At 43.1% G+C, this 27379-nt stretch overlaps 1 protein-coding gene across 1 annotated transcript; it reads right to left on the bottom strand.

Moving 5' to 3' along the window:
* LOC135876725 (opsin-5-like) lies at positions 1 to 25267 on the bottom strand. The gene is made up of 6 exons (XM_065402049.1): positions 25102 to 25267; positions 12591 to 12710; positions 10231 to 10401; positions 8322 to 8656; positions 2318 to 2547; positions 1 to 64 (listed from the first exon to the last, which is right to left on the bottom strand). Exons 1-6 carry the CDS (start codon positions 25229 to 25231, stop codon positions 1 to 3), a joined length of 1050 nt encoding a protein of 349 aa, XP_065258121.1. The 5' UTR covers positions 25232 to 25267.
* Positions 25268 to 27379: the final 2112 nt, after the last annotated feature.

Genomic DNA, 27379 nt, shown 5'->3' with positions numbered 1-27379 from the left:
TCACACCTCCAGGTGGGTTTCGTTCATTGCTGTTGGCTCTCTATTTCCAGATATCGTATACAGCCTACAGGAAGGAAAAATATGGTCATATTGCCTGAAATAACCTGGCTTTATAAATGATTAAGTTCCATTCCTGCAGATCATTTTATTCATCACCAGACATACAGAAATCCTCAAGTCCTCACCTAAGGCTAGAGCAGTCCTTCTGCAGGTATAAAAGCTGGGAGAGATTGTAAAAAACCTCCCTTCCACGTGGAACCCCAGCACAAAGGCTAGACACACACTCAGTCCTTACACTCCCCAAGCCCTTCCACATGAAATATCAGGGCCAAAACCAATATATGGACTAGCAGAGTGATATTGTGGCAGAGGGAGACAACCTCCATTAAATCCGGTTGATAAGGTGGTTCTTGTTTCCACATAAAAGAGAGTTGTAGACTAGGGATGCATTCTAAGGCCTGGCCTACATGGCAAAGTTATATCGGGATAGCTATGTAGGTGAGGGGTGTAAAAACCACACCCCTGACTCATGGGCGGTGCGTATCAAAAGCAGGGGAAGGTTCAGCCTACCCAAACTGTCTGCGTGGCCCCACCCACACTCCATCCCTAGACTCCCTCCTGCTTCCCAGCACCAGAACTGGGCAGGGCCAGGGGGCTATAGCCCTCCCATTTTTTGAAAGTGGATGGACCTGGCCCGTCCACTTTTTGCCAGAGCAGACCCCACCCTCTTTCTCTCCTCTCCGAGGCCCCACCCCCAGGCCATGACAGCATGGAGCCCGGGCAGCTGTGGGGAGCCGTGGTGGACCCTCCACCTGCCTGGAGTGCGGGGGGTGGGGGCTGAGAGCAGCCCCCAACCCGTGTCCCCACCCCCTGGGCTCCCCGGCCACCTGGGGCAAGAGGAGGGTCCGCAGCTCCATGCTGGCTCCCCACAGCTGCCTGCGTGGCTCTCCCTGGCCCAGCTCTGGCCGAACACGGGGGCCTCAGAGCTGCAGCCCGGCCACGGTAAGAGCCACGCAGGCAGCTGTAAGGACTCTCCATCTGCCCCGGGCGGGCAGGGACTGGGGATGCTGACCGGGGACTGCTCAGGCCCCCCGCACCATGGGCAGGTAGAGGGTCCGCCGCCGCGGCTCCCCACAGCTGCCCGCCCAGCTCTAATCATGGCCGGACTGCGGCTCCAAGGCCCCTCCACCTGAGCCTGGGTCCCTCCACCTACCCTGGGAGGAGGCCTGGGACACGGGCAGGGGGCTGCCTTTGCCGCCACCTCAGGCAGGGGCCCTACCCCACCTCCCATTTTTGGCAGGGCTCCGGTGCCCTTGCTCCGGGCTAGTGCTAAGGGGGGCCAGCCTGCAGCTTGGGATTTTTAAACCTAGGCTGGACAACACATAGGAAAATGCACTATAGGGGGCCGTTCCCTAATTGGTAAGGGAATGGATGATGAAAAGGATCTGATCTGTAATTTCTATCATTCTGTGAAAAATTCCATTTTGTACTTCCGCACCAGAGGATGCTGTTGGAATCTGAAATGCTGATGCTTAAATCTCCCAGCATTGCTGGGCCCTCAACACCATTCTCCACAGGCTTGGTGGTGAACAACAAACTGATATTTTTTGTCGATAAGGAAAATAAAATGCATAGATGGTGCCAACACTTTAGCATCCCATACAGCTAAGAGGCCAAATTCTGCCTAGGATACACCCAATGCATCCCCATGGACACTGCAGGCTTGTAAGGGCTGGTTTTGCCTCAATTATATCATTAAAGCAAATAGCTTCGAAAGATTATTTTTTTAATTAGGCACTTCTGTGAATAAGAAAAACACCTGCATTTAGGGCTAGATCCTGGAAGGTGCTGAGGACACACAGCTCCCACTGACTTCACTGGGAATTGAGGGCATTCAGTACCTTTCAGGGTTGAGTGCTTATATTAGGTAGGATGGTAAGAGTATGTGACTGATTCAAAGCCCTTTGAAGTGAAAGGGAATCTTTCCATTCATTTCTGTTTTTTGAATCAGGACCTACACAAACTACTTCTGTACTTCAGATGACAAGCTGATCACCAGTTACACCCAAGAAGAAATTGTCCCTCATTTTATACTACAGATGTGGTACAGCTAAGTGTATTAGTAGGGGAGGGGTGAAACCTTCCTATACGTTATCCAGCACTGGCCACTAGGTAAAAAAATAAGAAACTAGGTCAGGTGGACCATTCCTGTATTCCAGGATTACAGTGCTTATGCTCTGTAAAGATTTTGGAGTAAGGAAATGAGTATCCAGAAATCAAAATATTTTCAGGCTGCCCACTTTTTTCCAAAATTTACCTGGATTTCTTCAAAGAGCTCTTCTTCTGCAATGAGCGGCAACAGGAAAATTTACAATCAATAACCTGGTAAATAATTGGGTTGTACATAGCTGCCGATTTTGCAAGCAAGGTTGGGATGACTGAAACTTGAATGGGCACTGAGTCTGGCTGTCCAAAAGCTGACCACACTGATACCACGGCATACGGGATCCAGGCAATTAGAAATCCGGCACAGATCAACATTGCCACCTTGTGAGAATAAAAAGAAAGGAGAGAAAACAGTTACTTAAGCGAATGGTCTTTATTGATGCACCCCACTGCACAGTACTCGTATCTCCCAGCGTTGCAGACAATGTGAGGGTGCATGCAACAGAATGGAAAAATGACCCCCGCATTAGATAAGGTCTGCAGTATGAACCAATGCTGTAATTTATTTCACTTTTCCTTATCTATCTCCAGCTGTACTTTTGCTTGACATCTATAGAACAAATAGGGATTCTGTTGGCCCAAATCTTTCCTTGAGCTCATTAGGCCAGACTAAAAGTGAAGAAACTGAACAAAAAGTCAGTGAATTATGATTCTTTGAAGTTAAATTAAATGAGTATTTACTACATATATATAAATAGAGAGAGAGAGAACAAAGAGGGGGTGATATGTAGAAAAGGATATTTATATATATCCTTTATAAAACAAAAGTCACCTTGTTCTTGGGAATTTAACACCAAGAGAAATGATTTGAAATGCCAAAGTCCTGGATAACATTCAAGTGATCTGGGATCATTTAAAAATTTGTGCTGCTTAAGCCACAGGTTTGGCGCTTATCTGAAATACTTTTTACTTCTACAGCCTCTTCCCCCAACTGCTTTCCAGATACACATTCACTGAGCCCCACAACACCCCGGAGAAGTTGGAAGTATTGTTTTGTCTCTATTTCATAAATGGGAAAACGAGGTCCAGTGAGACTGAGCCCCAACATTTCAAAGGGGGGTGTCTAAGGCTTGAAGTCAGTGGGAGCTGGCTAGTGCTCAGCACCTGTCACTATCAAGCTACTTATTGAAAGGCCTAAAGAGGGATTTAGGTGCCCAACTCTGTACGCCCACGTCTGAAAATTTTGGCCTCAGTGATTTGCCAAATCAGCAAATGAGCCAAATGAGCAAACCAGTGGTGAAGACATGAACAGAATGCTGGTCTCCTAGAGCTCAGCCTTACGGTGAAAGCTCAAGGCCATTCTTCCGACCACTCATTTGAACTCCTTTGCAATCACACTACAAACCTTGTAAGACCAAGGTCTCCAGAGAGATTTCCAGGACTGGGCTGAAGTATTTCCTGTTAATGTTTCAGAAAGAAAACGAGGTTGCTATCCAAGTGTTGTGTGTATGGGAGGAGCTATAGCTCTCTCCGTCCCCCATTGCAAGTCAGTGCAGTGAGGACAAAGGACTAGGGAGAGGAAAACAGACTGCAGCAACCGGAGTCAACACAAGGATTCTTCCTCCCTTGCAGGCAGTGCTGATGTTGTGTGACAGCATCACCAGCACCCTGGGAGCAGCTGCCAATAGGTCATGGTGGAGGGACGGTTGTACTAGGAGGGTTAGAGTCCTAAGTCGGCCTCATCTCCTCCCTGTGCCCCGGATGGCATCCAGAGAACAAGAGGCTTCTAAGACAGCTAATAAGAACCCTTCCCATCTTCCACTGAGAAAATGCAGACAATATGATTACTTTGGAGGGTGAACAGGTGAGAAACTGAATGTGCATTTGTCACTTGCAAAACACATGCATTGACAGACCTATAGGGATAGCCACAACTGTTGTATTTCACTGGTCCATTCCAAAATGACACTGCTGAGAATTTAACACTTCTATAGATTTTTTTAAACCAGCTCATGTCAGAATTTAACAGAGAATGAGATCCCTGCTGTTTTGTGAATAATTTCTATAGAATCCTATTTAATTTCTGCAGAACCTCATTGGTTACATTCCTATTAAATCGTAAAAGTTTTTCATAGGAGGTCAGGAAAAGAAGATCTACATACAGTTTGTTCAAAAGTCAAAAAATACTCTAACTGAGCTAAAGTTTTGAGTCATTTATTTTACCTGAACAAGCGTGCCCATACCTATATGTAATATGATACAGGTTCCATATTGCATCACATGATATTGTATTCTGAAGTTCATGTTTGACAGCACTACCATAATTCATACGGTATTGCACAGCATCCTAATAGATAATAGTACATGAATAGTCATTTGGGAGAAGTAATTAGAAGGATTACAATACAAATCTTCAGTGAATGCTCTGTTCTCGAGCCAGCTAAAGCCTTTCAGATATTGTGTTATTCTCAACCTCTGTTCCATGCGTTGATATTCTTAGTCGATGTGGTTTCAATATTCTTGAAGAACTAAATGACATAAAGATTTTAAACCTTCCCCCCCCTTTTTTTTTTGCCATCTAACATTCAGGAGCCAAAAAGGGAAACTCAAATTCAACCCCCTTTTGAAATTTTGAAGATGGATGATGGGATTCCACTTCCCAGACCCAAACCTGCCCCAACATTTTGGGTTCCAGATAGGATCTGGAACTGGATGGGACATAGTTTCCAGTGTACAGATCCACATGAATGTCTGCTCTTCCAGATAACAGGAGTACTTGTGGCACCTTAGAGACTAACAAATTTATTAGAGCATAAGCTTTCGTGGGCTACAACCCACTTCTTCGGATGCATCCGAAGAAGTGGGTTGTAGCCCACGAAAGCTTATGCTCTAATAAATTTGTTAGTCTCTAAGGTGCCACAAGTACTCCTGTTATTTTTGCGGATACAGACTAACACGGCTGCTACTCTGAAACCTGCTCTTCCAGATGGCAGAGATCTCATAACAACAGCTGATTTCATATTTCTGTAATACTGGATCTAAATCTTCCAGATTTAGAATCAAGATCTTTGCACAGAAGGTTCTATAGAAGTGCAAATTATGATTGTAAAAGCAGCACTGCAGGTACACTGTATCTCTGTAAATAAGGCCACCAGAATTTGGGGTTCTTTCTACTATCAAGGCAGCAGCAGCTAACTAACCAAAACTATTCCCATGGCTGTGTTAGCTTGACTGTTTATGCTGCAGGTGGTCTGAATTCCCAACGATGTTTTGGCTTTGTATACTATGTAGATACATGTTTATCAGAAGGAATTTAAAAAATATATTAGGAACAAAAAAAATCTTGACAATAGTATTATAGTCTCATCATATGGTGATGATAACACTCTTTCCATTCCACTGGTATTCTCTGGAGGATGTTAAACAGAAGCTACGAAAGTTAAACATTTTTAAATCAGCAGGTCCAGATAACTCGCATCCAAGAGTTTCAAAACAGCTGACTGAGGAGTTTGCTGTACTGTTAATGTTGATTTACAGTAAGTCTTGGAGCATTAGAGAAGTTCCAGAATTCTGGAAGAAAGCTAACGTAAATGGGATGACTCGGGAAATTATAGGCCTGTCAGCCTAACATCAGTCCAGGGCAAGATAATGGAGTGACTGGTATGGGACTCAATTAATAAAGAATTAAAGGAGGGTATTGTAATTAATGTAAATCAGCATGGGTTTGTGGGAAACAGATCCTGTCAAACTAACTTTATATCTTTTTTTTGATGAGATTAAAAGTTTGGTTGATAAATGTAATGTTGACATAACATACTTAGACTTCTGTATGGCATTTGACTTGGTACACACAACATTTTAATTGGAAAACTAGAAAGTTATAAAATTAACATGGAACACATTACATGAATTTAAGACCTGAAAATGTAATTGTGTAAATGGGGAATGATCATCAAGTGAATGTGTTTCTAGTGGGGTCCGCAGGGACCTACGCTATTTAACATTTTAATCAGCGACCTAGAAGAAAACATAAAATCATCATTGATAAAGTTTCAGATGAAACAAAAATTGGTGGAGTGGTAAATAATAAAGAGGAGAGTTCACTGATTGAGAGCAATCTGGATCTCTTGGTAAACTGGACACAAGCAAACAATATGTATTTTAATACAGCTAAATGTAAATGTATACATGTAGGAACAAAGAACGTAGGCCATACATACAGGATATGGGACTCTATCCTGGGAAGCAGTGACTCTGAAAAAGATGTGAGGATCGTGGTGGATAATCAGCTGAACATGAATAGAGCCCTGCGCAGATACAAAATTTGTATCCACATCGAATCCGCGATCCGAAAAATGATCCACGGGTATTGGCAGATATACCAATATCAGGTGAGAATATCCGCAGATTTCAGCGGATATCCGCAGATTTGCAGGGCTTTCGATATAAAATTTGGATCCGCATCCATCCACGATCCACAAAAATGGTCCGCGGATATCCACATCTGCATCCAGGGATGCGGATCTCTGTGGATATAAAGCGGATATCAGTGGATTTGCTGGGCTCTAAACATGAGCTTCCTGTGTGTCGTTGTGGCCAAAAGAGCTAGTGCAAGTCTGTAATGCATAAACAGGGGAATCTTGAGTATGAGTAGATATGTTATTTTACCTCTATATTTGGCACTGGTGCAACTGTGAGTGGAATACTGTGTCCAGTTCTGGTGTCTACAATTCAAGAAGGATGTTAATAAACTGGAGAGGATTCAGAGAAGAGCTGCATGAATGATTAAGGGATTGGAAAACAAGCCTTATAGTGATAGATTCAAGGAGCTCAAAGTATTTAGCTTAACAAAAAGGTTAAGGGGTGACTTGATTATAATCTATAAGTATCTACATGGGGAACAAATATTTAATAATGAACTCTTCAGCCTAGCAGAGAAAGATGTAACCCAATCCAACGTCTGAAAGTTGAGCTAGATACATTCAGCTGGCAATAAGGCGTGCGTTTTTAATGGTGAAGGTAATTAATCCCTGGAACAATTTGCCAAGGGTCGCGGTGGATTCTCCATCGCTGACCATTTTTAAATCAAGACAGGATGTTGTTCTAAAAGAGCTGCTCTAGGAATTATTTTGGGGAAGTTCTTTGGCCAGAAGGTCAGACTAGGTGATTATAATGGCCCCTTCTTGCCTTAGACTCTGTGAATCTATAAATCTATTATAGGCATTGCAACCACTTGTTAATTTCAGTTCATTTCCAAACATGGAAAGAAAATAAATATGTAACTACTAGTCAGTGTGTTACAAGTCCCGTCCCTCCCCCCATATCCGAGCCACAGAAGATGTGATTCTATTTCTGGAAGCTTTGGCTCTTTGTCTCAGGCTCTAGAGACTGATGGTTTTAGCGCTGGAGGTTCCCAGTTAAATCTTCCTGTGTCAGCCAAGCTCGTGGCTGACATGTTTGCCAAACAGAAAAAGGGTACAGTCGGATGGGGAACACACTACTATATTCCCAAGGTTCTGGGAGGGTTTCTTAAAAAAAGAACTGCAAAAATAAGGCCGGGGTAACCAAAAATTGTGACAACAGAGGCCATCTTGGCATTTTGTCTGGACCTTAATTTTTATAAAAAATTCATTGTGAATCTTAAAGAAATTCACATAATCACCACATTTTCTTGTACGTGTATCTTCTTTGATAGAAGAATACAAATTTTCCATAGTTTTATTTCACCAGTAATAAAACCCCGCTTTTCATCTATTTTATGGCCCCCTTCACAGTGATACCTGAGTGCCTCACAAACATTTTTAAATTTATCTTCATGACCACACCTGTGAGGTAAGGAAGTATTATTATCCCCATTTTACGGATGGGGAAACTGAGGCACAGAACAATCAAATGATTGGTCCAAGGTTACACAGATTCAGACTGGGCCCATCTCCCCAGGGTCTCATTTTAAGTGCCTTAATCACAACTCCATCCTCCCCTTCCTTCAGCTGTGCCTTGCAGATACAGGGAGAGTAAGGGCTGCAACTAACATCGCAGGCCACCACAATCTTGTGCTTGTGACACATTAGAGCTTCACAAATATTCAGTACCAATTATAGGATCTATGGTTCTTCCCGCCTGGTTTTATGGTCTGACAGTTTTCTCCTACCTACCTTGGTCAATTTAATTTCCAGGACATGATTGTTTTGAATCCTGGTGTCATAATGAGCAACTTCTTTGGCGGACGACTTGACTTTTGCAATGATTTTAACATAGGAAAACACAATCACTGCAGTTGGGAGCAAGAGGCAGAAGAAGAGAATATTCAGAATAAATGCCTGTCCAGCCACTGAAGCCTGAGCCAGCCACCAATCCAGAGTGCACGAGGTTCCAAATGGCTCGGGAGCATAGTTCCCCAAACCAGCAAATGGCACAGTAGCCCAGAACGTAGCGTAGGCCCAGATTATTGCCAGGCAGATAAAGGCATGATGTCTCTTAAGCCAGGTACCTGGAAGATAATTCAACAATTATAATGGCAGATTATATATATTTGGCTAAAGACAACTTGAAATTCTACACCTGCAATTAAGAGCTAGTCAGACCATTTACTGCATACCATTTCTTTGCTGCATTTGTCACTGTATTATTGTTGTGAACCTCTCTTAGTTTAACTGAGAAAGGTATAGAAAGATGCAATGGCTGGAAGTTGAAACTAGAAAAATTCAGACTGGAAATAAGATGTGCGGGTTTTTTTCAGAGAGTTTAGCTAACCATTGGAACAATGTACTTAGGGATGTAATGGATTCTACGACACTTGGGGTATTTCTACACTCCATCTGGGAGCAGGCCTCCCAAGTAGACAGACTCATGCTAGCCTATGCAGAGCGTGGATGTTGCAGCACGACAACAGTGGCTTGGGCTAGCCACCTGGGCTCGGACCCAGGGGGTTGGGCAGGATTGGATATAGGCAGCTAGACCAAGCCGCCACGTGTAGCAACATCCATGCTGCTATTTTTAACATGCTAGCTCATGCAGAGCTAGTGCAAATCTGTCTGCCCGGGCTGAGAGGGCACACGGCCAGATGCAGTGAAGACATACCCCTGAAGTCTTTAAATCAAGACTGGTTGTATTCCTAAAAGATATGTTCTAGCTCAACCAGAAGTTATAGGCTTGATGGAGAAACTACTTGGTGAAATTCTATGGCCCATGGTATACAGGCGTCAAAGCAGATGATTATAATGGTCCTTTTTTACCTAAAAATCTATGTTTCTCAGTTACTACTCTCAGTACCATGGATTATTACAACTGAAATAATTATAAAAATCTAAATTTACTCATTACTGTTCATATTATTTCTTTATTTCTCTTATTATAATATTTACTTGGACTATGAAAATAGATTAATCAAAGTAGTCAGTTTTGTTCCTAATCCTGTTCACCTTCTTGGTGAACACCTTCAGTGCTGCAGTGTTTGGGTTGCAAACACTGCAAAAAATTGTTTCATAAATGAAATTTTTAAAAGTGCGTGAAAGCATTTCCATTGAAACTAGATTTTGTAAACTAAATTACTGTTTGGGCCTAACCTGACCTCTAGGGACTTTCCCACTGCTCTGAGGGTTAGGTAGGGTGACCATACATCCTTTTTTAGCCAGGACTGTCCCTTTTTTAAGCCCTGTCCTGGCCATCCCGACTTTGTTGGCAAAAGTGGGCATTTGTCCCATTTGCTCTTACTGACTTGATCAGTTGGCAAGAGTAAACAGGACAAATGCCCACTTTTTCAAAAAAGTGGGGTGTGATGCAGAGGAAAGTGCGGGGGGAGCAGTGATGCCAGTCATGCAGCGGGGGGCAGGGCTTGGGCAGGGGGCAGGCAGGCAGGGCTCAGGCCAGCCCCACGGGAAGGGCAGGGACGGCTTGGACCAGCCCTGCACAATGTCCTGCTTTCCTTTTGGGAAATATGGTCACCCTAGGAATAGGGAACATGATTCTTGTACATTTCAGCTTAATGCTTCTATACAAGTCTCCAGTGAGGATGGGGAAAGAAAATCGCTATATAGTGTCACTCAATGCAAATTTCCTTCTTACCGTAAGTTAAATGACAAATTTTCAGGTATCTATCCAGGCTGACAGCTGTCATGGTGATAAGGCTCCCACAGCCAAAGAAGAAGCCAGCCCATCCATACCAACGGCAGCCCAGCCAGCCAAACACCCATCGGTGAGAGAAGAAGGAAATTATACTAAATGGTTTTCCTACAACTACAAAGAGGGGAAACAATGGGTCATTGGAAAAGTTGATGCTGTCAAAATAATCTTTAAAAAAACAACAACTATCTTTACTCAAAATACAGGACACTGAGGGGAGATCAATGATAATGTAGGCATCTTCAAACATAGGGTAGAGTGAGGTAATTGCCCTTTGCCCAGGAGTAAGATCAAACTTGTCAAATTTGCAAATATTTTCTGGTTGATTAAAATTGTATTTTTCAGTAAATAAACTATTCATCCGAACAATTTTGCCCTGTGCTAGTCACAGCATTACATAAGCAGAAAAAGGCTGAACTAATCAAATTAATTATTTGTTGCAAAGTATTTACTCCATGTTAATTATAGGCCTTTTACACAAAGGCATAGGGAGATTGATTTGGTCAAGGATCATACTCTATGTCTGGGAACAGGGACTAGAACTGGGAATAGAACCCAGAAGTCCTGATCGTAAAATGCTTGCTCTAATCACAATTCTAAACATATTGTGAGTTGCACATTACAAGCATGCATTATCCAGTAGATGGCATCAGAAATGAATGCATGTTTGCAAAGGTCACCAACAAGCTGATATTTCACTATTAAATGAGTTGGATTCACAGGGCATAATTGATGTATGAGACTGGAGTTGTTTCTTGCCTATCTGGAATTTGTTTGCTGCATTTCTAAGTGCTACAGATGGAAAACAGCTAATGAATCATTCTAAGGGGTTTATCTTGACACTAGAGCAGACATTTTTATGCTAACACTCTTAGAAACAAGCAAATCCCACAGCAGAGACTTATTTGTATATCCACAGGCTGATCACTCAGCCAGAAAACATCAGCTTTCACAGATCCTCAGACCCAATCATGCCATTTCCTGGAATGAGAATGACTTTTCTCTAAGGGTATGTCCAGACTACCCGCCGTATCGGCGGGTAGTGATTGATTTATCAGGGATCGATATAGCGCATCTCGTTAAGATGCGCTATATCGATCCCCGAATGCGCTCCCCGTCGACTCCGGAACTCCACCGGAGCGAGCGGCGGTAGCAGAGTCGACAGGGGAGCCGCGGCCGTTGATCCTGCGCCGTGAGGACGGGAGATAAGTCGGAATAAGATATGTCGACTTCAGCTACGGTATTCCCGTAGCTGAAGTTGCGTATCTTACATTGACACCCCACCTAGTGTAGACCAGACCTAAGGTGTATTAACAAATGAGATATAACAGTACTGGGATCTAACGAAGTTTGGAGCCGCCTGTTCCTTTAAGCTATCATTTGTACCACACTGATGACACCCTGTGGTCAGTTGGGTGAATATCAGGTGTGGATTTCAGGTGGATTTCCTCAGGCTCCTGCAGTCCAAGCCATTTTTTTCGAAAGGGGTGTACAGTTCTTCTCCCCAGGTGTGTATACCTCTCATGAGTGTAATGAGAATTGCACAAGCATCAGATTAAAAAATAAAGTATCACCAAGAGCTAGGCACCTCCACAGTGCTGCACAGTCTTCTAAAGGGTGTCTATTCCCACCCCTAAACATATTCAGATTGAGAGTTGGGCATATGGGTCTTTCCCTGGGTTGCGTCTTCTTTACAAATTGACATGGACAGTAGAGCATGGCTTTTTACAGGAAGGAAAAGAGGCGGTGTCCCAGTCTTAAAAAGGTAACTAGGTAGAAAATTATTAGATTTGAACATCTCAAAGCCCTCGACATTCCTCACCCCTCATTCTATGGGGTTTGTTCAGTATGTGTTTATATCCCTGATATATATAACATTTGGTAGAACTGAAATATAGTGTTCTTCAGCTGTTATGAAGGCTGTTTTGTATTGATCATGCCAAATCGTACAATGTGAACTTCTGAGATTTGAACCTGCATGGGCCCTTTGCCTGATTCAAGATCTCTGGAATAGGTCATATTTCGCTTCATTTTCATTCTCTTTCCAGGGGATTTGCACCTCCCTACAATTGCTCTGTTATACTCTTTCCGATCTTTTTTTTTTTTTTAATGTGGAAACAATGGAATAGAAACTGTATGGGCTGAGTTCTGTTATCACAAGCACACCCTGGGCTCCTACTGTCATATAGGGGGGGTCCCATCTGCACAACGCAGAGTAGAATTTGGCCTCACGTATCATGGCCAAAAAGAAATAAAAATAAAAAGGCAGGAAAAGTAAAGGAAGAAATAAAACACTGAATTACCTGAAATCCCCAAGTCACACACAGCTAAATTGACAGTCATTATCTCAGCGGGTCTGAGCTTCTTTTTCCGTTTCAAGGACATAAAAAGAACATAGCCATTCCCAAAAGTTGAAAGAACCCCTGTAATAAAAATATCAAAACAAACTGCACTTAAACCAAATTGCTGAGAAACGCTTCCCCACAATTCTTTGGCACAACAGTGTCTTTATTTTCATTCTGAGCTTCACAGTTCCAGACAGAGAGGTCAACAAACTAGAAGGAATTCAGAGAAGAGTAACAAAAATGCGTACTGTCCAGGTGGGTGGGATTAGGGAACAATCACATGGAAGGCTGTAAATCAAAGAAACTGAAGAACTATGTGTGATAGTGCATTAAGAGTGACAGGTTGGAATTAGGTAAGGGAGAATTTAGATGCAACATCCACAAAAAGTGTTCTGTGAGATAAGCAGCTATGGAATAGTGAGGCGTCACATCATTTAAATCTTGACAGAACAAAGTCCTGGAGATTGTAGCGCACTCAATCCAATCCCATTCTGGGAACTGCTGTGGTGGAAGGAAAAGTCATCCTCTGGGGAGTGCAGGCGATATTTGAACTGCTTGTCTCCACTGAGGGTGATCTAAGGAAAAAAGCAGCTTTGATTTATAGCCAAGGCACTATAAGAAAGTTATAAAAGACAAAAAGTGATCAAACCAGAGGCTGCTGACTGCTACGTCACTGCCACCAATCCCATTCAGCCAGCCAAACATAGGCTAGATATAAGTGGATGCCGCTCTTGTCTTGTTTTAAATTCCCAACGAGGACAAATTCAGCATGAAATGTGCCAAACAGTGGTGTACAGTAGATGTCCCATATAAACTTGTTAGAAATTAATGTGAGTGCAAAAATGGTGTAACTGGCTTTATTTATTTATTTTTAATCTTGTCCCTCTGCAACTCACCACACCCCACCCCTCTTCTGAATCATAGCATCTGTCCTCCTCCCATCCCCCTACTGACTCCATTTCCCTTTCCTGGTTACCTAGACCCTCTACAGTTCCCACTAGAGAAAAACCAGTGTACCTCCACCAAAGGAGAAAAGCAACGTCATGGACCATGGTAGCAACTAATAAGAGGATGTAACAAGGCATCTCAGTAAGCAATCTGAAACAACTTCAGTGGTGTAAAACTATACACAGTTTAATCCCAGCCCCCCCACCCCAGGGATAAATCCACATTGATTTAACAGGCAGTTTAAACACATTTTCCCCCCGTACACAATCATCCACAGCAGTAGACCTTCCTGCTCCACTTTTAGACCTCATTTTCTATTTCCACAGAGGATTTAGTTCCAAAACATGTGCGCACTGCTTCAGCTTTGGGTTTCCTTTTTCCATTTTTATTTGAACATAAAGATTCATTTCTGACATTCATAAAAAATACATAACAAGGCGCTTGATCATTATCCTATTTAAATCAATAAGATCTGGGCTGTGAACTCAACTAGAGTATATGAAGCCAATACTAGTAAGTCCAGGAGCATTAAAAATCATGTTAATTCATTTTTATATTGAGTTGAGCAGCTGAAGGGAGGTAAAACGTAAAGATTGTGGTCAAAATTAAAGTGACCACAATCAACTGCTTAAAATTATTGAAAAAATGTAGTGAACATTAAAGCATAAATAAATGTAGCAATTTCGAATACAGTTGTTCCAGTTATAGGGCTAGCTGCAGCTCTGTTCCCTTTCTGGTTTCTCGATGTACATGTCCACATGGTTGGGTCTTGTGCTCTTACCTGCCTCAGGGTAGAATCACACGATTCCTCCACTCTCAGACTATGACCTGGGCTACAGTACGATGTGTATTAACTGTTCTTACCCTGCAGGTCCGACTGAATTCTGGCACCTGCGATTCTTCCCTTCAGGAGCCAGTGACCAGTGGTATATGGTGACCAATCAGCCTTTTTAAACAAAAGTATTGTTTATTTAGCAGTAGGATCAAAGCAAAAGAGAAAAAGGATTTTAAAACAACAGTCTACATGCGTGTCTCTCTTACCTAAAGCCATCCCATCCCATAATGAAGACCTAGAGCTTGTCTATACAGTGAGGTAATGCGCACTACGGGGGTGTGATTTTTAAAGTGCCCTAACTGGTCCAAGTAGACCCTGTAGGTATACTTTAACATCATGCTGTTTTTCTATGTTAAAGCACACTAGGGAAATTTTAGTGTACAACAGCAGAGTCTGCATGGACCAATTAATGCACAACACATTAGTACACTTTAGAAACCAGAACCCCCATACAGCTCATTATCCTGCCATGTAGACAAGCCCCTAGCCTAACTTCTCCATACAACACAGCAGGCTCCTGTACCTGTGTCTGAGTCTGGTCCCACCTCCACCCCCTCCCACCCCCTTTGTCCCTGATCGACTGCCCGTCTTTAACCCCCCTCTGCCCAAGTCCTTTGCTCCCCTGCGTTTGGCAGGCCTTGGTCATTCCTCATTAAACCAGTTGAAGGCTGGTCAGAGACAGAGAGAGTCATCAAAGCTAATAGTTCTGCCATCATCCCTTAACAACTCGTAAGTGTTTGCTGATAGGAGGCTATCTTGAGCCGTTCTTCTCCTTCCTGCCTGCATCCAGAAAAAAACCCTATTAACTTTAACCAATATAGTCATACACTAAATAACATCCCAATAACCAGGCTGTAAGGATCTGTGGACTACACCCTAGGTGTGCAGAGCATGGGCTAGCTGATGGTCCCACAATGCCACCAGGAAGTAATGAAGTGCTGTAGCCAGGGAGCACTGTGGAGAGTGAGCGCCACAGGAAGTACCACCCAAAGGACCCAGAGTACCCTGCAGCGTGCTGATTGGCCAAGTGCCCTATTTCACCCTGGAGGGTGGCCCAGGAAGTTGCCTGGGCAACGATATGGTTTTCAGGCTTGCTGGGACCCCAGATCTACCTCTGATCTCCGGTCTCCAGTTCTGGCCTGAATCTGATTCCAGCCTGGTACTGTCTCTGATCCCAGCCTGACTATGACCCTGACTTTTCTAGTGATTCCTCCAAACCCTGCTCACCGACTACTGCCCCAATGTGTGGACCCCAGTCCAGCTGCGATCTCTAAGCCAGACTGCCTATGCCCTGGTCCCTTATACAGGCCAACATATATTACTCATAAATTATCACAGGGCAGCTCCAAATCCATCACAGTCACCTAGGAAAGAAAGAGAGGAATGGAAAAGACCCTAGCTAGAGCTGTGTGAATAACTGATTTTGGGAGGGGGGGAGGGGTTCCTCTGGCCATACAGAAAAAATAATAATTTTGGGTTGACCCTAAACAAAATTTCTGGTGAACCCCCACAATTCTCTCTCTCTCTCTCTCTCTCACACACACACACACAAACCCTTTTATTAAAAATAAAATTGAAATAAATTTCAAAATGAAAAGTCAAAATGTTTCAGTTTCAAAATCTTCAATTAAATATTTCAACTTTTTTGGAACACTGGGTTGGTTTGTTTTTCACACAAAATTCACTCAATTTGACACTGTCACAGGGTAACTGGTGAGCCCAATTCAGACAATGGGTCTGGGATACATCTGGGACTATAAAAGGCCGTCAGAGGACAGGAAGTGAGAGGTGGAAGGGAGTGATGGGGACAGGAAAGGATGCCACACCAGAGTGGAGCTAACACCTGTGGTGGTTCCCTGGAGCAAGGGGACAGATGCTCAGGGAAGCAGCTCTGGGTTGACTGCTCCAGGAAGGGAGCATAGCTGACTAGACCTGGGAAGCTGTCAGGAGCAGAAGCCCCAGAGAATCCTGGGAGGGGTGGCACTGAAGCTAGGGTTGCCAGGCGTCCGTTTTTTAACCGGAACACCCAGTTGAAAAAGGATCCTGGCAGCTCTGATCAGAACGGCTGACCAGGCCATTAAAAGTCCAGTTGGTGTGGGACTGGCAGGCTCCCTACCCAGCTCTGTGCATCTCCCAGGAAGTGGCTGGCATGTCCCTCTGGCTCCTAGGCAGAGGGGTGACCTCAGGGCTCCGCGCACTGCCTCCACCCTGAGCACTGGCTCCGCAGCTCCCATTGGCCAATGGGAGCTGTGGGGGCGTTGCCTGCAGGCAGGGGCAGTGCGCCCTGGCCACCTCTCCACCTAGGAGCCGGAGGGACATGCTTTCTGGGAGCCACCTGAGCTAAGTGCTGCCAAGAGCCTTCACCCCTCACCCCCCCCGCACCCCAACCCACTGCCCCAGCCCTGAGCCCCCTCCTGCAACTCAAATTACTCATCCCCAGCCCCATCCCAGAGCCCACACCCCCAGATGGAGCCCTCATCCCCTCCCACACCCCAACCCCCTGTTCCTGCCCGGTGAAAATGAGCAAGTGAGTGAGGGTGTGGGACAGCGAGCGACGGACGGAGGGATGGAGTGAGCGGGGGCGGGGCCTTAGAGAAAAGGCAGGGCAGGGCATGGCCTTGGTGAAGGGGTGGGGCAAGGGTGTTTGGATTTCCATGATTAGAAAGTTGGCAACCCTATCTGAAGCCTGAAAGAAAAGAGGTGAGTTCGAAGACTGTTTTCTATTGGTTTACTTGCCAGTTTTAAGAGAATAAACCTTCTTAAAGGAGACTGGGCAAGGCAGCTAGTGTTTGGAAGCCCAGGAGAAGCCCTGCCCTGCGACAGACATGGATTTGCAAATGTTTCAGATGTCCTGAATTTGCATTTTTCACTGAAAAAAGTTTCAGCTGAAAATTTTCACCTAACTGTAACCTTAACAGAAATGTCAGACAGTACAAAAAATACTCATTTCTCATTGATTCCAGCACTGCTCTCAGAGGAGTTGTTCACAATGGGAAATGACACAGGATTAGAACACTTAGGGCTGGTCCACACTACCCGCCCAATTCGGCAGGTAGAGATCGATCTTCTGGGATCGATTTATCGCGTCTCATCTGGACGCGATAGATCGATCCCAGAAGCGCTCCCCCGTCGACTGCGGAACTCCTGCTCACCGAGAGGAGGAAGCGCTGTCGACGGGGGAGCCTGCCTGCGCCGCGTGGACCCGCAGTAAGTAAATTTAGTTCGATCTAGTAAACGTCGACTTCAGCTATGCTATTCTCGTAGCTGAAGTTGCGTTTCCTAGATCGATCCCCCGCCCCAGTGTGGACCTGGCCTTAGTGTATACAACGATTGAAGCATTGAAATCTGTTTTAGCTCATTGTGGTTAACTCTAGGGTTAAAACACCAACAAACAGAACTTAAAACACATCAGTTCTTATCTTCACTGTGTGTTTTACATTTTATTAGTAAACATACCTTCCAGATTAGAGCTTGGCAACATTTTTCAGACAAATGGTTTAGTCACCAAAAAAAATGCACTTTCAGTCAACCCGAAACTGTTCATGAAATGGACACAAATTCACGGAATAATTTAGACTAAAATGAAGTTTTCAGGTTAGCGAAGTCCCAGGCATGTAATTTAATCCCTCATAATGACAATGAAGAGTGAGTGAGTGAGTGAGAGAGACTATAGCCTGATGGCTACAGCACTCTCCTAGTCTAAGAACATAAGACTGGCCATACTGGGTCAGACCAATGGCCCAACTAACCTAGTATCTGTTTTCTGACAGTGGCTGCTGCCAGATGTTTCAGAGGGAATAGACAGAACAGGGCAACTACTGAGTGAGAGATGCAAGCTCAAGTCCTCACCTCCCATCTCACAGAGTTGAGAATTGAACCGTGGTGTCCAGACATCCCAAGTGAGTATCCTAACCACTAGGCTAAGGGTTATAAAGAAGGCCACCTCAGCTTCCTTCTCCATCAGTGCCTTAAAAAAATCCATTTTGGGTTAAACGAAATATGTTTCATTAGACCCAAAATAGGATGGTTTTTTTGATACACTGAAATTTTTCATAGTTTTTTGGATTTGGTTTGACCCAAACCAAAATATTTTTTTTAATTCTTCAGAACTGCCAGTGAACTGAAAAAGCAGTTATTTGCACAGCTCTGTTCCATATAATCTCCCAGTTAAGTACCTGATGCTATTTCAGTGATATATAAGTCTTTGTGAGACAGAAGGCAGCCCCTTCCTCACAGTTCATTAAACATCCTTGTGCAGATGCCCACTATCTACACCATTTGAGCCTTACTGTAAATAGTTAAATTGTTAATCTAATGCAGACAATAAATCTTCCCATTCTCTTTATCCTTTAATCCTTGCTAGCCTCATTTCTCACGTGGATGTGTATGCAACTATAATGATGAAATTCATTGTTCTGGCTCAGTCACAAAGATCTATATCTCTGAAATAACATCAGGTACTTAATATCAGATGAGCGGAAGTCCTTCACACTGAGAAGTTCCTAGAGGGTGGTTCCACTTTCAATGGCATTTCACTCAGCATTTTGTTGTGAACTTCACATCTACTTTGTTGTGTACAACTGGCATAAGACAGTATCTGGGATTTGCTCAGTGAGGGAGAACTTGTACTATTCATAATGGCTATTATTGTCTCTCTCTGCTCACCAGCTGGGGACTCACAGAGCCTTGGCTTGGAGCTGCCACTCTACCGTCACCCTAACTCCACTGATATTGACACTGTGGGGTAAGTGATTCCTTAAAGGGGAAGCCTCTCCTCACCATCTGGCCTTTCAGAGAACTGGTCTACCCATCTAGATTGCCCTAACTGGACATCCTGTGAAAGAAGATCATGAAAGAAGAAACCTAGCGTATCGGTGTCAGAAAACCACAAACAAATTCTACAAACTTGTGCCATTTTCATGAAAGAGGCACAAAGAGTTTAGCAGTCCTCCACCATAGAAATAGCAAAGTCTACCAGACCATAAATAGTTTTGCGTACCCAAAGTGCCTCCATTCAATCCCAGAATACAGCACCTCCTGCTGCAAGGAATTATAATCCTGTTTCACCAACAGGATCACTCACATCTGGAATGGCTTCATGGGCCGCTGCAGATAACAAGCCAGTCACAGAAACAGAATCACATTGCCCTTCTGCCAAGATTTTAGCCCATTCAAACAAACAGAAGCCATGGAGACACCAACAGGAATCAGGATCACCATCCTGATTCTGATTCCTGCCTCTCCTGCATGGTAGAAGAGTAGAAAATAACAGAGATCCTAATAATAGAGACTATCAACATCTCCTTTATGGAGCGGAGTCTGACACACTCCCTAAACATACAATAGTCCCACCAAAACTAAAGAGACCATTGACTGATGCTAGAGACCTTGCAAAATATTATTCTTTATCTAGCCCCCATTTTCTAAGTAATCTGATTGAAAAGCTAGCAAAATGCAAGTAGTCTCCAATGCCACCTGTGAACTACCCATTTCCTTTCAGAGAACCCATGACCTCCCATGATAGCTATGTTCAACAAGAACAAAGAAACCAGCGTCCAACCAGGGAACAGGGGTGCTGGAACAATTTTTATAGTGGGGGTGCTGAGAGCCATTGAACCAAACTGTAACCCCTGCATATGACGGAAACCCCTGCAAGCCAGGGAGGTGGGAACACCCAGCACCTAGTTCCAGCACCTATGCTGGGGAGGCTCCTGAATGAATGAGACAGAACTCATACAGGAGTTGGACCCTAGACTATGGAACTCAAGATCATAATAGATCTGAATGATCATGAAACTAACCACTTTCAGAATTGAAGGCAAATCTAATTTCTTTCATTTCCTTTTTCCCAGTCATGACATCCAGCTATCATTATTGCCCTGTAGTTCTGTAACAATAATAATGTTATAATTATATATGTAAGCGGGGGAATGGTGGGGAACTTTCCTGGCTTCTGCTTTGGGCTATTTAGGTACCTGACTATGTGAACTAGTCTTCAGAGGTGCTGAACACGTGCAATTCTAGTTGAAGTCAATGATAACTGTGGGTGCTCAGCACCTCTGAAAGCCAGGCGACTTACTAGATGCCTAGCTATGGATTTAGGTGCCTACATTTAGGTACTTAAATTTCAAAATTGTTCAAAATACTATGGGACTTGGGTGACCAATCACAGTTCTCGAATAGAGAATTCCAAACAACAAAACTCAGGTGACTTCTCATTATTAGCAGTACACAAACAACCCAGAGTCCAAAATGTGTTTGTATGTCAAATAGTTTTATTTACTTCAAACTATGACAATTCTCAAACAGGGAAAGGGCTAAATTCAGCAGATGCATTTTTTCACAATGAACAATTTGTATGTGTTTACTAAACACTTTTCAAGAAAGATAAAATCTTAAAAACCACTATGAAGTATTGTATAAGTTATAATGCAATTATATAAGGCAGTGGCTCTCTACCTCTGAGAGAGCTAGTTGGTTGCATGGTACGGATTCTCTTTCTTCGCAACTGGTAAATTGTATTAAAAGCACTACATTGTTTTAAACAATTTTTAGCTGTCTTAATATTTCTTTTATATGTAAGCAACTGTTGCAATTGCTGTGAGGACATTGTGTGAACGTGAAGGAGAAAAGCGGCAGTCTAATGGTGAATGAGAAGGGAGGTCGGTCTCTAGAATATGCCTATCAAGATGTGGTCTATACTATGCACAAGTGAAAACTCCTGATTTAACACTTTCATAATTGGGCAAAGATCATCTAATCAGAAAACACACTCATCTACAAGCAAAATCATTATAATTTGACAAATTGTATGTCAAATATAGTGAGGCGGGCAATATGGTTTTTATTTATGCGTACACGTGACCCCATATACCAACATTGCTATTAACAGAAACACAGGGATTGCCATACTAGATCAGAACATTGATCCATCTAGTGCAATATACTGTCTCTGATAATGGCCAGTACCAGATGTTTCAGAGGATTTACTTTAATGCTTCAGAAGCCGTTTGTACTGTAAACCAATGGACAAGATAACAGGTTGCCTTGCTGTTTACCAATCACTATTTAATATGCTTTACCCAATTGTTGACATTTAAATAATCATTACTCTAATCTGAGTTAGTACACACTGCCATTAAGATACTATAGTTTAAACCTCAGAGATATTCTTTCTAAACCTGGGCAAAATTTTTCAGACAAATAGTATATTCACCAGAAAATGCAATCTTGGGCTGATGAAAACTATTCACAAATTCAGGTCAAATTTGGTAAATAGTTTCAGTTGAAATTTTTTCCCCCAAAAAGTCAAAATGCTTTGTTTTGATTTTGACTTTTTATTAAAAAAAAGAATAAAAAATAAAAAAATAAAATAAATTCTGAAATGAAGGGGGATTTTTTTAGATGAAAAATCAGTGTTCCACTCTGGTAATGTTGAAATGGAATGTTTCAACATCACCAAAGTGCTTCATTTCAATTTTTTTCTAAGCCAAGTTTTGTAGAAATCCACACGTTCCCATGAAATGTTTCAATTACAACAAAACAGCATTTTTCAAGGGAAGACTTATGTCAGAAATGTTCTGGCCAGCTGTAGGTTCGATGGGCAAATTTAAAGAAATCCCCTTTGCAGGTTTTTAGAACAAGATCAGGGCCTTCAGGCACTATCATAATCCAAGCAACCCTCCTCTGGCACTGCCAAGGAGAGCACCACCAACCCTTCTGAGGGACTGAGATTTCAGCCAGAAGATTTACTTACTCACAGATCTTACTTACTCAACTGAACCAACGATAGCTTCCCCTCTTCCACGTCTGCAAAGCTGTACTCTGCAATGTGCTGGGGATATGCACTTTCTATTTAAGTTTGGGGGCAAATTATGGGAGGAGGGAGGCTTATGTCTTTATAGTCCTTATTTTTGTTTTGAAAGTACTAATATACCATGGGAAAAGACACCACAAAGCGGTGCACAGGGAAATGGCTGGCATGAGAAACAAAGACTTGCTCAGAATGATTTATTAGAGTGAATTTGGTGGAACATCCTTAAATGATTATCTTCCACATAAACATGGACACATGAGAAGCTGTGTATTTTAATACAAGCAAAAGTCTACTGCAGTCTCCTATGATGACGAGCTAACCAGATCAGCCACAACAAAACCAGGTTCACTCAAACTTGAATCAAATCAAACCCATTTTTATACTGTACAAAAATTTTGTTGAGGAACCCTTCCCATGGTCTCCAGACAAAAGGAGATAAGGATCACCTGGCATGGCTCCTTTCATGATCTTTGTGAGCCCCACAATCTCTCTGTAATACCCCACATAGACCTTCTACCTTTTTTGGACATATTTGTAGAGCCCAACATTTTTTAACCTCCCCCCCCCCCCCCCGCCACATAATTGAAAGCTCACATGCTTGGAATCAAGTTAATGAACACTGGGGTCTATAGCATCAGAGCAGAAGGAATCTGAATTCAGAAGTGTGGTGTATTGAAAACTATTAAAACTGATCTATCACTTTAAATTCTCAGTGGTTTTCCTGGTCCTTCTTGCAGCCACGGGGGTCTGCAGGGAAGCTGGCTGGGATCAGAGTCAGTCAGAAGACAGAGCCTAGAGTAAGGGGCGGGGGGGGGGGTGAGTTGTGCCTCTCTATTTTAGGGAGTCTGCTTTGTCTTTCTCTGTTTGGGGTTCTTCTGTGTTATTCTGAATTCTTAGAAATAAAGAAGTGTCACATTGCAACCGTCCAGCAAGAGTATTTTATGCTTCTAATCTAACTTCTCTGTTTGTTGCCATGAAACAATCAGAAACTCAGAGGCCTAATAGACAGTGTGTTGGCAGCATTTTCACTAACTCAAGATTACCATGTCTTTTGTACCATTGGTTCAGAGTTAGCGTGGGCATTAACAGTAATTTTTTGAAGTGTTTCTTGCTTAATATCCTAATGACTAGATGATCACTCTACTTTAGTATCAGTAATTCCCTACTGATGCTAAAGATACAATGCTTTGCTTCTTCATAGAGGCCACTTTTAAGGGCCCCCACACTTCTCTGGGCCTCTACACTTTGGCAAGAGTGCGTCCATTCATATATGACATTCACAGGCCATCTTTGTGGGCACACACTTTCAGAGGTTCCACTGAAGTTTTATTTGTAGAGGACTAGGGTTTGTGGGACCTAAGATGGGGAAATTCTGGTTGTGTGGCCTGGTTTCTTTTATGCAAAGTTTGCTGCTGCTTTTCTTTGTCTTCCTCTGATAGTATTTTTTATTATTTCTCAAAGCTGCTTAGAGCCTGCGAGAGATGTTTCTTTTAAAGTTTATATATTGAAATCTACATTAAATACAATAATTTTTAAAAGGTAAGACAATGTATTTTGGAAGGAATACTTTCAACCACTCTGAGGCCTACATAGTTCCTGGGATCTCAATAAACGTAACTTACTCAGGAAAAAGACCCGAGGGTTGGTTTGTTTTGGACAACTCACTGAAGACATCTATTTACACAGCAGCAGGAAAGAAAAAAGTGGGGGGTAGCAAACAAAATGCTAGGATGCATAGAGAGCAGGAAAAGAATACTGAGAATAGTGTGTGTACACGGCACTGTGTAAATCAATGGTGTACCTTACATGGAATACTGGGTTCAGTTACTGAAACCAGGAGACCCATCCTGAACACACATTCTGAGCATACTCCCCTGATTTATAGAGTGACATTATACTACTGAATAACAACATGTAGAAGAGATGCCAAGAAAGGCAACAACAATTACTCAAATCTTGAAGAGACTTTTGTAGCAGAAGAGATTGAAATATTAAGCTTAAATAAATAAAATAAATTAATGGAGATATATCCTATCTCCTAGAACTGGAAGGGACCTTGAAAGATCATCGAGTCCAGCCCCCTGCCTTCACTAGCAGGACCAAGTAGTGATTTCGCCCCAGATCCCTAAGTGGCCCCCTCAAGGATTGAACTCACAACCCTGGGTTTAGCAGGCCAATGCTCACACCACTGAGCTATCCGCCCTGGAGCTTGTTTTGGGAGGAGACAAATAAGAGAGGGTCTGATAGAGGTATATGATTTTAATGAATGATTATAAAGAAGGTAAATTGGAAGCCCCTGGTATTATGGAACCAGGGGAAATGCAATGAAAGACAATAAATATAAAACCCATACATGTAGAAATGTATTTCCTCAACACATGGAACTCATTGCCATGCAGTATCATTGAGACCAAGAGCTTAGCAAGACTCAAATATGACTGGGTGTCTGTGGATATTCTCATTATCCGTATAGTTATATTAGATAGATCTTTTTTAAAAATGAAAGGGGTATAAACCCCTATGCTATAAGGGCAGAAGCCAGCCACTAATTGTCCCAGGCTAGGAAACAACTTCTATGAGCAGCTTACCAAATAATTGTCCTTTAAGGATTTCTTGCATTTTCCTCTGACACATCTAGTACTGGTCACTGTCACAGATAGGATACTGGACCAGATGGATCATGGTTTTGATCCCATCTGGCAATACCCATTTTCCTATTACTTAAGTTCCCCACCCACCATCCCACCACATCTTTCGTTTTACTATCTGGTGCACCACAGATATGACTGGCTGCAGCCTTCTTTGCGGGTGCCTGATAGACCATGTAGTGACTTACAACACCATGAACAAAATAATTAAAACAGCCTTACCAATTACTGTTAAATAAAATCCAGCTACTATGTCAGCTTCCCTAGAGAGTTTTGATGCAAAGGGGTCTTCATCCTGGAGGTAATGAGGAAGCTGGTCATCTTGGGGCGAAGTGCTGTGATTTGATGCCATGCCACTCACGTACAGATTAGCAGTGTCTGAAAAGTGAAATAATGGAGTCAATAGTAGATTACAATTGCCACCAGGAATCACAATGGAATTTTTGTTTACATACAGAAGAGCGCAACCACATAACCCCATCCCCATCTATGGTCTACCAGCTCTCCTTTCATTTCATTTCAGGATCCGGTTCAAAATTGCACTCCTTGCTTTCAACCCTCCCCCCAGCCCCCGCCAGAGTCTTCCTGCAAGTTACTACCTGACTTTCTCTATGTATGTAGGTACAGTACTTACTTAATATACCTCAGCAATGTCTTTACTCTCCCGCACTTCTGTTCATGTGGCAATAGACTCATCTGCTCCTTCAACCACCCTTACAACTCTTGATCCAAGCACTTTCGCACAAGCAGCTCCTTTTATATGCAAAAACAGTAGTATTGATCCTACTTACATGACATATTTAGTAAATAATACTTCACATTTGTATAGTGCTTTTCATCCATACATCTCAGAGCTGCATGCTAAGGTGGGTTTGCATTATCATCCCCATTTTACAGATAGGGAAACCAAGGCACAGAGAGGCTGTCACAATGAGTGAGTGATGCAGATTCAGAACACAGATTTGAAGAAAGGTGCAATGCAAAATGAAGTTGTATCAGCTTTATTCTGAAAGTCAGATTTCACTTCCGTATCCATTATGTTGTGACGGTCCAAGACAGGTCCCTCACACTTGATGTCTGTCAAAACCATTTCAGGCTAAAAGAGTGTTGGTGTCACTAGGCATAGCTACCAGGTAACTCAGGGGAGTAGAAGGCCAAAAGAGCCGATGAAGCTCTTCTGCTCTGGGTCTGTGAGCCACAGTGACTCCATCTTGTGAACTCTCACCTACTTCTATGCTAACTGCTTACATGTTGAAGCAGAAATGTAAGGGTCAGCTTTTCTAGCAGACAGCTGCTGTAAACAGGCCTTGCAAGGCCAAAAGATAAGCAGACGAATGGGAATTTTTCTAATTGTAACTGCTAGAGAAGGGAGGGGTGGGAGGGGTAAGAGGGAGAAACAGAACAAAGGCTTGCACAGAAACAGCTTGGAGTATAAAAGGTAAAAGTTGTTTGTATGTGCTGCACTGGATTTGAGACATGCTGGTCTCCTAGTGCCATTTCAGAGCTCTGAAATAAACTTGGCTTGCTTTCTCCCCTCGGTGTCTTTATTGGTGCCAAGCACACCGGGCGACGAACCCTGTTTGCCATCTCGAGGCCTTTTTAGGCAGGCAACAAGAGGGACCTAGACAAATTAGAGGACTGGGCCAAAAGAAATATGATGAGGTTCAACAAGGACAAGTGCAGAGTCCTGCACTTAGGACGGAAGAATCCCATGCACTTCTACAGACTAGGGACCGAGCGGCTAGGCAGAAGTTCTGCAGAAAAGGACCTAGGGGTTATAGTGGACGAGAAGCTGGATATGAGTCAACAGTGTGCTCTTGTTGCCAAGAAGGCTAATGGCATTTTGGCCTGAATAAGTAGGAGCATTGCCTGCAGATCGAGGGACGTGATCATTCCCCTCTATTCGACATTGGTGAGGCCTCATCTGGAGTACTGTGTCCAGTTTTGTGCCCCACACTACAAGCTCGATGTGGAAAAATTGGAAAGAGTCCAGTGGAGGGCAACAAAAATTATTAGGGGGCTGGAAAACATGACTTATGAGGACAGGCTGAGGGAACTGGGATTGTTTAGTCTGCAGAAGAGAAGAATGAGGGGGGATTTGATAGCTGCTTTCAACTACCTGAAAGGGGGTTCCAAAGAGGATGGATCTAGACTGTTCTCAGTGGTACCAGATGACAGAACAAGGAGTAATGGTCTCAAGCTGCAGTTGGGGAGGTTTAGGTTGGATATTAGGAAAAACTTTTTCACTAGGAGGGTGGTGAAACACTGGAATGGGTTACCTAGGGAGGTGGTGGAATATCCTTCCTTAGAGGTTTTTAAGGTCAGGATTGACAAAGCCCTGACTGGGATGATTTAGTTGGGGATTGGTCCTGCTTTGAGCAGGGGTTTGGACTAGATGACCTCCTGAGGTCCCTTCCAACCCTGATATTCTATGATTCTATGATAAAAGGGAAAGCAGGGGTATTCCTGCTTATAAAGCTTCTACAGAATAATTTGGACC

This window comes from Emys orbicularis, chromosome 3 (assembly GCF_028017835.1).
Source record: "Emys orbicularis isolate rEmyOrb1 chromosome 3, rEmyOrb1.hap1, whole genome shotgun sequence".
Lineage (NCBI taxonomy): Eukaryota > Metazoa > Chordata > Testudines > Emydidae > Emys > Emys orbicularis.
This window is presented reverse-complemented; position numbering and strand designations above follow the sequence as displayed.